This window comes from Pelmatolapia mariae, linkage group LG23 (assembly GCF_036321145.2).
Source record: "Pelmatolapia mariae isolate MD_Pm_ZW linkage group LG23, Pm_UMD_F_2, whole genome shotgun sequence".
Classification (NCBI taxonomy): domain Eukaryota; kingdom Metazoa; phylum Chordata; class Actinopteri; order Cichliformes; family Cichlidae; genus Pelmatolapia; species Pelmatolapia mariae.
Window position 1 is genome coordinate 32744363 of NC_086246.1, and position 13272 is coordinate 32757634.

At 37.7% G+C, this 13272-nt stretch overlaps 1 protein-coding gene across 5 annotated transcripts in view; it reads left to right on the forward strand.

Moving 5' to 3' along the window:
- The window catches only part of LOC134620306 (uncharacterized), a 32756-nt gene extending 20761 nt beyond the window's left edge, over positions 1–11995 (forward strand). For 2 of the 5 annotated variants that reach the window (XM_063466391.1, XM_063466395.1), the window contains 7 exons: positions 46–265; positions 2462–2672; positions 3607–3795; positions 3889–4123; positions 4771–4850; positions 5601–5656; positions 7838–11293. In XM_063466391.1, the coding sequence (XP_063322461.1) occupies positions 46–265; positions 2462–2672; positions 3607–3795; positions 3889–4123; positions 4771–4850; positions 5601–5634 (969 nt within the window). In that variant the 3' untranslated portion in view covers positions 5635–5656; positions 7838–11293. The other 3 variants (XM_063466394.1, XM_063466392.1, XM_063466393.1) reach the window with 3 other exon arrangements.
- Positions 11996–13272: the final 1277 nt, after the last annotated feature.

A 13272-nucleotide genomic window follows, 5' to 3' on the forward strand; every position in this document is an offset into this window, starting at 1 on the left:
ATTCATATGCCATGCTACTAACACATCTTTATCTTCACCTCATAGCTGGTCCCATACCTGGAGTCAAACCTGAACAACTTCCAGAACCTGGAGATCCTTAACTTTAGAAATGGCAGCATTGTGGTAAACAGTAGGATGAGGTTTGGTAAACCAGTACACAGAGGAGTCACCAATGTTGTCTATTTAATCTTGGAAGACTTTGCCAACACTGCCTATCAGACCATGAACCTCGCAATTGACAAGTACTCACTTGATGTTGAGTCAGGTAGGATTCAATTCAAATCAGTTCACCCAACAATTAGATGACCCCCACCCCCCCACCCCCACCAACATGAGTAAGCACTTTGCAATAGTGGGTTGTAACAGGAAGGAACCTTTGGGAGAACCAGGCTCGTGCAGAATTACATCTAATGCTTTAATGAAGATGCTAATTTTGCCAGTTGTGGGTCTCTAAAACTGACACTGAGGTGTTATCTTTATTCTGAAAATATTCAGTTTACATTCATTAAAAATAACTGTTTCATAAGGTGAAAATGTTTTTCTCTAAAACTACAGAGCCTTGAATTTTAATACAGTTACTAAAATGATGAGACCAGCATCTTGAATATATCTATCAGTGTTAGCATATTTCAATTATGATGACAGTGGGCTTCATGAAGAACAACATCCCTAAACTGATTAGGTGTTAGGGACAAACCAGGACACATTTGTCTTCTATATGTGGCGACTTAGCCACAACGTACAGAATTAATTACAAATTTTATCCAGTTGATTGATGGCTTTATGCATCTAAGGCTTGAATTTCAGGGTAAACAGAAACGATCCCTTTAATACCTATATGAATAAATAAATACCTTCAAAATCTGAACACAGAAATTTATTTTCCAGTCATGTACTGATAGTTTTTCTTTTTCCAGTAAGTTATTTTTAATGTAGAATAAAGTGGAATATAGTCAGATGTTTTATTGCTGTGGAGAAATGAAATCAAAGCTACTGTTTACTTGTGCACTTATTGCCATGATGCTCCTCAGTCTGTTAAATCCTAAGTTTGTATGTGCAGCGTCTCAGCAGCTCTGACAGGCTTCAGCTGTCAGGACTGTGATCTAATACCCGAGATAATCTGTCTGGCAGGAACGTGATCAGTAGCAGCACACACTGACTCACCCTGATGGGACATCATCATGGCCGCTGCTTAGAGCTGCTCCTTTGAGCCTAGACTGGTTTTTATAGTTGCAATAACTGCAGGTCTTTGAGTGTAGACCGTGAGGATTCTTATCTGGGTTTTGAAAGGAGTGTAAAGACGTATGTGTTAAATGAAGCTCTTAAACAGGTGTAAGAGGGAGAAAAGGAGGGAGAAATCATTTTACTTGTTAAATTCAGATTAACACTGTGGTTCACTTTTAATTCTTTAGGTCTGTCTACTATGTTGCTAAAATAACTGTCCCGTTTTCCTGAAAAGTTTTATTTTTATTTTTATTTAATTAGCACCAGGACATTTTTGCAGAATCATAACATTCAACGGAAGACAGTAGTTTGACAGGTCCAAAACTAAAAAAGTGATGTAAGTTTAAAATAGTGGAATTTGGCAAAAAAAAAAAAACAACTCTGAGTGGAACAATCACTTAACACATCATTAACAATTTGCCACCAAGAGGTCCAAAAAGTAAATTTTTTTGTTGCTGTAATAGTGTTTCAAGACTTACATGTAACCCAATCTGCCAGTCCAGTGACATACATGTTTGCATTTCAGCAGAGTTTAGGATTTATCTGCAGAAGAATGAGATTTTATTTACTGTTATCGGAGGAATTACTCCATCTTCCCTCCACCTCTGCTGCTGAGCTGTAGCTCTGTAATCTGTCTGAGCCAATCAGAGGAGCACCTCACTGCCTGATCACCCTAAGCTATAGCAGTGAGTCACTGCATCAGGACTCACTGTGTACATATAATCAGTTTACTCCTCTCATCTTCACTGTACTCTCGAGGCAGGTTTTCCATTGCACAAGCACATGTCAACCTTATTGGGTCATACAAAGGTTAGTTAGGTTGGTTGTTCTTGAACTCTTAAGGATTTTCCCAAGATACAAACACTCAGGACTCTTGCTGCTGGTCTGGTGTCTCCATGGGAAATATTTAAAGTCATTGATTGTTGTGTTAAAAAAGACTTGAAAAAGCCTAAGAAAAGCATCTAAGATTTTCCAGCACTTTCTAGGGTATGCTGAAGTACATAAACATAAACTGATTTATCCTTGTGCTGCTTTTGTCTTTATTAAGAACATGCCAACAAACATTTTGTCATTTGAGTGCTGACCAGATGCAGACTACTGAGGCCTGGAGTTTACTAGAGCTCTTTGAACCCTTACCTCTGTTTATGTGGGATGGCATCTGGTTCTCTTTCTTATGGTTTCATATGACACTGTGTCTTCTACTTGCTCCTTTCATTTTCCACTGTTTGTTCCTTAGGTGACCGGGCTGATCCCTGTAAGTTCCAGGCATGTAACAAGTTTTCCAGGTGTATAGTGAATCAGTGGTCAAGTGAAGCAGAGTGTGTGTGCAACGCTGGATATCTGAGTGTGGATGGCCTGCCATGTCAGAGCATCTGTGAGGTGCAACACGATTTTTGCCTTAATGATGGAAAATGTGACATCATCCCTGGCAAGGGTGCCATCTGCAGGTAAGAGAAAATTAAATATCGCTGTTCTTGTTTCACAATGTTTCTGTATTTTATGCCTCATTGGTTTCATTCTTCAGTATATTACCACATATTTAATTAGTTTACAATGTATAAATATTCTGCAATATGTCTGCATGCACCAATTTGAAGACTTTAAAATAAAGAGAAAACAGTCAGCTTTCTTCAAATAAAATGCATCTTACTAAGCAGTTAATGTCCTGTAGATACAGATGCAGGTAGTACTTTTTTCCCCAGTGAAAGTAAAAAGATCCTTTGCAGGTACAGCAGGTAGAAATTAGCTAGTAGTGAATTCTGGTATAAGGAATCTTTTATGATATGAAGTCAGTATTTTTATGCGCGGTCTCTGACAATTAAAGATAAATGTTAAGAGAGGGCACTACCTCCAAAATAAAAGCTGCTTATATTACCTTGATATGTTTTTCTTATCAACAAAATTGCATTTTTAAGTTTTAAGTTTTTTTGATTTGCATTATATATTTCTAAAATTAAATTGTCCTTTGTGGCCCTTGTGAATATGTGATTAATGTTATAACAAAATACAAGGCACTTTGTATGATCTGTCTCAGTTGTTCTTAAACATAAATACCTTTTTCATCTGCAAACAGCTACATAGCACTTTGGAGAATATAAATAATATGAACACAAAATGTTCCTAGGTTGAAGGATACCTGTGAAGCATTTAGATGTTCAGCTGTATACTGAATGAAAATTACAACAAAATTAAAACATATAGTTGCATTGTCTGCATAAATGTGAATATTGACTTATGTGTAGATGAATGCTAGGCCAGTTCTATAAATATTAAATAAAAGAGGGCTGAAAAAGCCTGAAAGGATACCATTAGACCATTTCAGTATAATCTTTGGTGTTTTTACTGCAAATTTATACTACAAATTTGTAATTTTTGCTGCAGGTGTCGTGTTGGAGAAAATTGGTGGTATCGTGGTGAACACTGTGAAGAGTATGTTTCCGAGCCATTGGTGGTGGGCATCGCCATTGCCTCAGTGGCTGGTTTCCTGATGGTAGCGGCTGGGATTATCTTTTTCCTGGCTAGGTCGTTACGAGAGCAGTATGATGGGGAGGACACAGAGGACCCCTTACGGTACAACAATATCATTGGAGTTTTAAAAACAAATTAAATGAGAAAAAATACATTTCTAGAAAGCAAACTTTTTGAACTTGCGTTGTCTTCCAGGCGAGGTGACAGTTTGCCAACACTTGAACGTGCCACCAAGTTCAACCCGATGTTTGAGAGTGACCCTGTTACTGCCCAGTACTATCGCCGCTACAATGATGACGTGCCCCAGTACTACCGTCAGTGTGATCGCGGGCTCCCTCACTTCAGCAGCTCTGCCAGTGTAGGCGATTCTAAAGACCTCAGCAGTGAAGAGATAAAAAACATCTATCAAAACACCACACTCAGTAAAGAGGTAGGAAAAAGGAAAAATTTCTGCTGCGTAAAGCTGGGTGTCATCTGCATACAGGGGGAATTTGTTGCATTTGCAAAAAAATATGGGCCCAAAACTGAGCCTTGTGGAACACCATGAACATGCCCTCAAATAGTGAAAAAAACTGGTAGCTTAAATAAACAAGCTGAGTGTCGGATATTGAGTGGAAAAATATGAATTTCTATTTAGTTTTAGGGTTTTGAAAAATTTATTATGTAGCGTAGAATTGGGTAACTACTGAGCATGTTGTATCAAGAACAGTAAAGGTGCTGATTTTATAACATCAGCAATGTTTAGAAAAGGAAACTTTTCAAGAGGACCCAGTTTATGGGTTTGATTTTTATAGTTCTGGATCACAGGGCAGCTGGTAAAGGAAGTGACTTTCACCTCCTACACAAAGCTTTACTTCAAGTAAAATCAATTTGACACCTCAGACAGAGCTGGCCAACTGTTGTGACATTTTTCTGGATCAGAGGTTTTCAGTCTCAGCAGGAGGTCTGTACTACGCAGACGGGTATTTTTACATGGAGGAACTCCTCCTCGTCCTCCTTCTTCCCCTCCTCTTTCTCCTCTAGACCAACTCTCACACAAACATGTTTTCTCTGTGCTGACCTCTAACCTCTCTGCAGGAGATTCAAGAACGCCTGAGGATAATCGAGCTGTGTGCAAGGGATCAACACTTCGCAGAATTTGTGCGACAGACTCAAATGTAAGCTTTTTAATTGCTGTTTGTAGAGTGAACATAAGCTGAAGGTGTGAACATCCAATTTAAAAAGAGCTAAAGAAATAATCTTCATGTTAGCTGCATTTTCTGATTAATTTTAGTATGACTAACATGGAGCGAGGAATTTAATGATTTCTGAAATGCTAAAACGAGGGTGCAACTGGAAAAAAACTGAATGTTTCAATATAACTTAGAAATGCTTTGTACATAAATGTTAAAATGAAAAATACAACAAATGAAAGCCAAACTCAAACAAATCATATCCAAACACCATGCCACTGGTAATAAGTTTACTCTGTAGGTTTTTGTGGTTAAGTTGATGATTTTAAACTCTCATCGTGAAGTGTATGAAAAATATCTTTTGTACTCCAGGGAAATAAAACCCAGTGAAACTTCCTCAGCGGTTACACTAACGGCCTGTGCAGAAGCTTCAGACCAAACAAACTGCTTTAAACTCAGCCTAATCTCCATCATGATGAGAGTTTAGTTGAGGAAAAACATTGGAAACATTTAAAAATAGCAGGAATGGTCTGGCGAGTGGCTTTAAACTACACTCTGACCTCAGATGTGCAGAAACATACAAACAATAATCCTCCTTCCTCTCTCTGCTCGCCTGTTTATGTTTCGGTTTAATTTGGGTTTTTTTTCGTGGTTTGGAAGTCGCCTGTTTGGACCTCATCAGTCAGCAGCCAAAACCAGCAAACTAATCCAATTTTCTCTTGTTTGGTGGACCAGATTCCTGGAGAGGAGAGGGAGCTCCACCACATAACCATCCAGCAGCCTCTGACCAGGTACCAACAAACCCACCCACTGAAATTTATTTACCGTACACTGGAAAATGTGACATAATTAAAGCTACAGGACAGCAGAGATAGTAATTATCTGAAACATATCCCCATTCTCTAAGGTAAATACATGGCAAAGTTAGATCATTTCTGAGGATGAAGAGCACGGTCACAGTTCCATTATGCCTACTGATAGTTACACCTCAGTGTCTGCATTTAACTGTATATTGAATACAATTTTTGAACCACAGACAAATCTACACCATGTGCGATTCCTTCCTGTTGTCCTGATATTTGGTTGATCTTGGCTTATATTCAGACAATATAGCCAGACCCAGCCAGGAGCATTGTTCTAATTTTCCTCCTCTTATGACACATAAATCTTTGGCTTTTTTTTTTTTTTTTTTTTTTAAATAAAGGTTTGTAGATTTCTAGGACTTGGTTTTGATTTCCAACCCTGGGCTGCTGCCGCTGTTTCCAATTTGTTCACTGATTTGTAACAAAACAGGCAAACTGTGAACATGTCTGAAAGCAAAAGTGGAATAAAGTCAAATTGTTGGTTTTGGAAAGTCTGAAAAATTTTGTGCCACTAGGAAAATGTTGGGTAAGCTGATTTCATCTGTACAGGTCATGTACAGCTGAAATAAATGTTACTTCTACATTTCTTGATGTGTGTATGAAGATGACCATGTCTTAGGGAAATATGCAATTTGTTACTTCACTTTTGTCCCAGAACATATTAAAGTTATATGATGATTATATGATGAATATGAAGATTAATATAGACTCAAAGTTCAGACTTTAAGTTGAGTGGTTTAACAATAACAGTGCATAAACCATCAAGCACATGCATCCTTTTTTTCCTTTACAGTCCTTTATTTTCAGGGTCTCAAATAAAACTAAGGCTACATTGTTGATTTGTAACCCTTTCTGGAGAATCCTTTGCAGACAATGAACTCATTGACTAAACAAGTTATCTCCTCTTTGCTTCACTTTTTGTTTATTCATGGCTCTTTTTGGCTTTGGTTTTGTCTTCAACAGTGAAATTTAGCTCCATTGGGTTCAGGTCTAATTGTTCAATATTCTACTATTTCCCTACATTTGGATTAATGTGAACAGATAACATATTTTTTCTTCTGCCTCGTAACATATCAACATTAAACGGCAGCGCCACTTGAAGCCATTAATGTCCATGCATTGCTTTCCAACTGTAATGTGTTCCAGCTTGTGTTGTGCCTTTCAGGTCATGATTTGTTCCAAGTTACCTCCAGCTTTTCCTGCTAGAGGTTGATCTCTGATTCATTTTTCCAAAGAACGCTGTTCCTGAGCTGTATGCTTCTGACGATACAGGAATCCTCTGGATTTTCCCTGTGAAGTCATCTTTTTATATTAAGTGATTTTTCTGTATTCATGTATCTACTTCCTGGAGAGTGTTGGTCACTTGCCTGGATCTTGTGAAGGGATTTTCCATGGAGATGGACTCATCACCCTCTGTTGTCTTTTGTGAAGGTCCAGGTTTCAATGTTGGTGAACTTACCAGTGTGTTGTTTTGTTCTCTGAATGAACACATTTGTGATTCATGCTTGCCAAATGTTCCCACTGTTTTCTCTGATGGATTTATTTTGTTTGCAGTCTGAGGACATACTATTTTGCTGCACAGATACAGCTTCCAAATTCCTCACTTGGAACCATCTCCACATCTTCAACCTGCTTAAATGAAGAAGAAGTCATATTATGAAATTTGTCGAGCTTTTCATTGTTTTGCTCAACTGCATTTGAGTGTCTGAAAACAGTGGACTATGTATACAAATACATTTAATTCTTCAATGGTTCTTGCTTTATTTCTATTAAACCCCTCAAAAAGTGAACTCTTACAGGTTGTCTCAGAGTCGAACTATACATAGAACCAAAAGTATCTCCTGACCTCCCAGTCTTGACCAAAGAATGAGTATTTGATGGAAATATAGAGAACAATTCTCACCATGTATTTCCTTAACAGTAAGACTTTATCTAGAGTGGCTGAAAGGGATTAGCATCACTGCAAACATCTCAGCTTGGGAGATGTTTAACTCCTCAGATTTTCTCTTTAGATTTGCTGACATTTCTGCACAATAAAAACTTAGTTTAGTTGTTTATGTGATGAAAAACGTTTCATTGACCTGCATAAATGTCCTAATTTCTCTACAGAAACCTGCCTTCGTCTGTGTGTTGAGGAAGGGAGTAGAGGTGAAGGTGACCAAATGTTCAACAATCTGGGAGTTTATTTTCTAAGAACAGTGTTCTACTTCTGAGGGACCCTGAAATGAACTTGGGATCCTTGAAGTTGCCTCTTCTCTTACCTTGAAACTTCAACTTTTCCTGTAATCACTGTGTTGCTTATTTATTCTGTACAAAGACTTCAGTAACTGCTTTTTAACCTCTCAACAGTTTCACAGCTGCATACCTCTGTCTTACACTTTCACCTTAGCTTAAATTCAAGGGTTTCTGATAATATCCCAACTTGCCTGTCACTGCTGTCATATTAAAGAAGCGCGTCTGAAGTATAGTTTTTAATTTTTGCACCAGTAACATTATTTTAATATCTGTCTTTTGGTATTAATTTCTGTTTTTCCGACGTGGTTTTTCAGGACAGCTGTGACTTGCAACGCTCATCCCCATCAGTGCCTTTGCTGCTCTGGTAGCTTTTTCTGGGATATGATGTGTAGAATCTCAGAGCCCTTGTTTTAAATATATACATCACTATAAAACCATGCTTGAATCAGCAAAATTCCTTTTTTTTTTCTTCTGCTTCATGTTCACCCAATCAGTCACTTTGCAAATGGGAATGTTTACATTTGTTAGTCAGTGCTTGCTGGAACATTAACTGATGTATTGAACATGTATAGCCTGTCATTGTGTTGTATATCTTTGTGAAGTTCAAGAAAGTTATCTTTCTCCAAAAAGTTATTCTCTTCTTCAGAGAAGGCACCATCATGTTCTGACAAGTCATAAGTCACTGCAGGTACTGTCTTCTTCCAGACTATCTATTCTTGAGGGTAAGTAGCAGACAGGTGCTGCTAATTAAATGCATTTTAGACAGTGATCCTTAGTGAGTGTGACCTCTATAAAAGCAAAAGTTTGGGCATTTTACTTGTCTTGGGCATTCAGATATATGTTAACACAATGCCACAATCTTTAGAGGAGTGGACATCACAGCAAATCTTTTTAGAAAGAAGAAAGACTCTTCTCTCTAAAAAGATTATGGCAGCACAGCTTAGGTTTGGAAAGTTGCATCTGATCAAACAACAAGACTCCTGGAACAATGTCCTTTGGACAGATGAGACCAAAGTGGAAATGTTTACCCATTATGCACTGCATCATGTTTGGAGAAAACCAATCATAGCACCTCAGCACAAACACCTTATACCAACTGTCAACACAGTGGTGGAAGGGTGTTGATTTGGGCTTGTTTTGCCGACACTTGACATGGGCGCCTTGCAGTCATTGAGGTGACCACAAACCTGTCTGCCTGCCAAAGTATTCTAAAGTCAAATCATCTGTCCAACAGTTAAGTTGGATCATGCAGCAAGACAATGATCTCAAACACAGCAAATCTCCAACAGAATGGCTGAAAAAGAAAAGAGTGAAGGTGTTGCAATGATCCAGGCAAAGTCCATACCTCAACCTGTTTGAAATCCTGTTGCGGGGCTTTAAGAGAGATGTGCAAAACTCAATGAGCTGAAGCACCATCAAAGAAAAGGAGTGGGCCAAAATTCTTATACAATGATGGGACATGATAATGTCAAACAGAAACCGATTACTTTAAGTTCCATACATACATCTTGTAGAATCCCCCTCTAGAAGCCAGTAAATCATTGGGTTCACTTGGTTTTTCACAAAACTACACTGCTGTGAAAACTTTCTTCTTCTCATGACTGTAAGTTCCTCTCCTTTTCTCAAGAAATTAATATTCTTATTATTGTATTTGCACAAGTTACTATCTCATTTCAACACATTATTGTTTTCTACCAAGGCGTTGTGTTTCTGATAAATATAGTACTTTTTGCTTTGTTAAGGCAGTATCTTACTATCTTGCTTGAACAAATTACTATCGTGTTTCAAGTAACTATTATTGTTCTGCCAATGTAAAACATTATTTTACAGGTTACAAGTTACTGTGTTATTCAGACAGGTGACTGACTTGTTCTGAGAAGGTGTTGGTGGTCAAATCAGGTATTTTTTTGTACTGACAAGTTACTAGCTTTCCCCAAGAAGTTATGGTTTTGATGAGGTATTATAATATTATGTAAATTACACTGAGAAAGTTTTGACAATTTCATTCATTTGCTGTTATGTTTGCACAAGATGTTAACTTACATGAAAACAATCATTTATAAAAATTCATGACTTCCCATTTTATGAACCAGGTGCTAAGAGAGAGACAAATTATTATGACTGATGAAATAAATAGAATAGAAGTTCTCATCTGCAAAACAGCCTCTTAAAATCTGTCTTTATGTTTTCTCTTTTTAAGTACTTGAATTTTCTGTTTGTTGCTATGAACTAAATGATTTGTACTAACTGTAGTTGATAGTACAACCACTGATATTTGTTTTCATATATGTTTAGGCTTGGTGTATGTTTGTCACTTTAGAACGCTTAAATCCAAAACAACTGTTTCAAAATGTCACTTAGTGACTCAAATGGCTTCTCAACCCCCAAATTCTTCTTTAAAGCAAAGTTGATGGATCATTTTCTGTTGGTTTGCATGCAGGTCTCAGGCTCTCTGTTTTCCTCCATGTTCTGTTTTGTATTGTGTTTTCTATGTGGTATGTACAGCCAGCAGAGGATGGCAATATTCTGACCAAAACCGAGTGTTCCAAATGTAAAATGTAAATTTCTGATAGATAAAAAAAAAAAAATCATCCTACTCCAAGTTTCTGTTTTAGCGTTTTCCCACTTTTATATAAACTTTTACTATATATAAGGATATCATATACCTTAATATTTTCTTTCTTTCTATCCAATTATTAAATCTGTCTGGCCACTCTGAAAGTTTCTTTATATTATTTATTTTTTTCACTGATTTAAAATAACCCTAACAAGCCATAATTTTTCACCCAATAATAGCGTGAAGAGAAAAAACTATTCAGACATGATGTGTAATTGTGAGCTAGCACAGTCACATTTTTCCAAAATAAAATGATTTTTTTTACAAAATCATTTGTCTCACAGGTTTTTTTTTTCCTTCTAATGAGAACGGATGAAATATACCACTAATGTTTTCAAAATTTCTGTGGTAAAAGAATATAAACTGTAAATTAAATATGTTATGCTTCAACTTACACTTACTAAATACTGATAAACATAAGAGTTAACAGTGACTGACAGTCTGATGAAACAAAGTCTGGATGTTTCCAGTCGTTTTCATTTACAAGAAGGTTTCTTGTAATAACCCCTTGACTGCTGTCAGATGGAGGAATGTGACCGAGGTTAGCAAATACACAAGGTGTCAGTCAAACTCATTATCACAACAACTTACTGACAGCAGAGGTAAAGGTGAATAAAAGCTATAACAACAATAAGATTTCAGGTTCATTGTCTATTTGTTTCTCCTGGTTTTAAATGTGATGCTTTCTCTTTTACCCTTTCTTTCTCTGTTTTCATTCTTAAAATTTCTTTGTGTAAATAGTTCTTTGATCCTTATATATACTACTACTACTGCTACTACTACTAGCATACATTTTATGTTACATTTTTAATATTTTGTTGTTTTTTGTTGAAATGTTCTTATTTTACTTTCAGTATATGGAAAATATCTTTATTTGAATCTCTGAAAAATGCCAAACAATGCCAAACTTAAACAAGAACTGGGCTGAAAATCAGTTTACAACAGTGAGTCTCTACAGCCATTTATAAAACACAGCGGAGGCTCTGTCATAGCTTGGAGCTCCATTTCAACCAGTGGTGTTGGAGATCTTGTTTGCAATTATGAATGAAGAAAAATGTCATCAGATTTTGAAACACCATACAATCCTATCTGGAAAGCATCTGAAAATCTTCATTCATTTTTCAGCATCGGAAGACTCCCAAACACACTGTTGGTGCAGTAAAATCATGGGACATGGAGTGACCTCCCCAGAACCCGGACCTTAACATTACTGAAGCAGTGGATAACATCTCACTGTAGCCAACATCCAAAGAACAGCATAGATTGTCCATGAATCCTAGAGAACTATTTCTGAGGACTAAAAGAAATTATGAGAAAGCTTGGCTAAGTGAGTTCAGGCTATGATTTTCAAGTTCTTTAGAACTATACAAACCTTTTGCCTGACATACTGTATTTCTGTGAATACATGTTTCAATAAATCAGTGCACCTATTTCCCATTTTCCAAGAAAAATATAAAGGAGTGAGGGGTGACTCAAGACTTTTGCATACAGTACTTCTTAAACTAGTTTCTTATTGTCATTTAATTTCTTAAATTGCGTGTTCTTTTTGTGCTTGTTTCAGCTAACAGTCTTAGTGCGGAGAATGATGGGGCTGCTGATAGATCTCTTTCTTCATCATCTGACATACTAAATTCAGACACTCAGGGAGACTGATGACAAACACATAAAGGAACAAAAGGGAAAATATTTTTGTATTTTTTCATCAGCTTCTGACAGAAGGAATGTTTAAGGACTTGTTTTGTTTTTTTTTTGGTTTTTTTGTCCCGTTTGGTTCTTTTACCATCAGAATTATTGTCTAAAGGCCAAGAAAGATGCCCAACGGATTAACTTTACCAAATGGACCTTGCCGTATTGGTCCATTTGATTGACCTTTGTTTTTATTGTTTATTTTATTTTATTTTCACTTGCTACACACGGGGCAGACATGACTGGGGGAAAGAAAAGGGAGAAAGAAAGGGAGGTAGGGAAAGAAAAACAGCGGGGAAGAGGAACGGTGATAAAGGGCAAAAAACAAAAACAAAAAAAACAAACAGACAAAAAATACATAAATATATATTAATCACCTGGATCACCTGTTGAGAAAGAATAAAGAGAAAACAAGCAAAAAAGAGAGCAATATAATAAACAACATCATCGCGATAATCTATGTGAATATAACAGTAAATACTAAATATTGAATATTATTGTGCACCACTTAAGATCGACAGCGCACAGTGTGCTTTGAGGTAGGAGCCAAAAAGGGTGTAGTTTGTGTGTGTGAGCACCTGTGAGCATGAGCGCGCTTGTATTTAAAAGGTTCCTTCATGTAATGATTTGCTAGAGGGTGTGGGGAGCCATAGCCCCGTCCTCCTGGGCATGAAGCAGGTATGGAGGAGATTGGGGGTTGCAGTGACGTGCCCGTGAGCTCCGCCAGCAGCCAGCTGTGCCAGAGTGACCGAGCCCAGGCCCAGAGGCCGAGGGCACCCCACCCTCCGAAGGGGCCCGAGCGAGCTCCAGGCTCCAGGCCCCGACAAGCAGCCACCAGGAGTGAGCCGGTGCGTATCTGAACGCCCATCCCCGGACACCAAGAACCACCAATGCACCGATGTCTGAGGGCGTCTGCCACTGGCAGGGGGAGTGGTGGGGGGTTTGTTGTGTAATGCTAAGGGTGTGGTGGTGTTTCAGCAGGAAGCCTCTAAGTATTTTGTTTTTG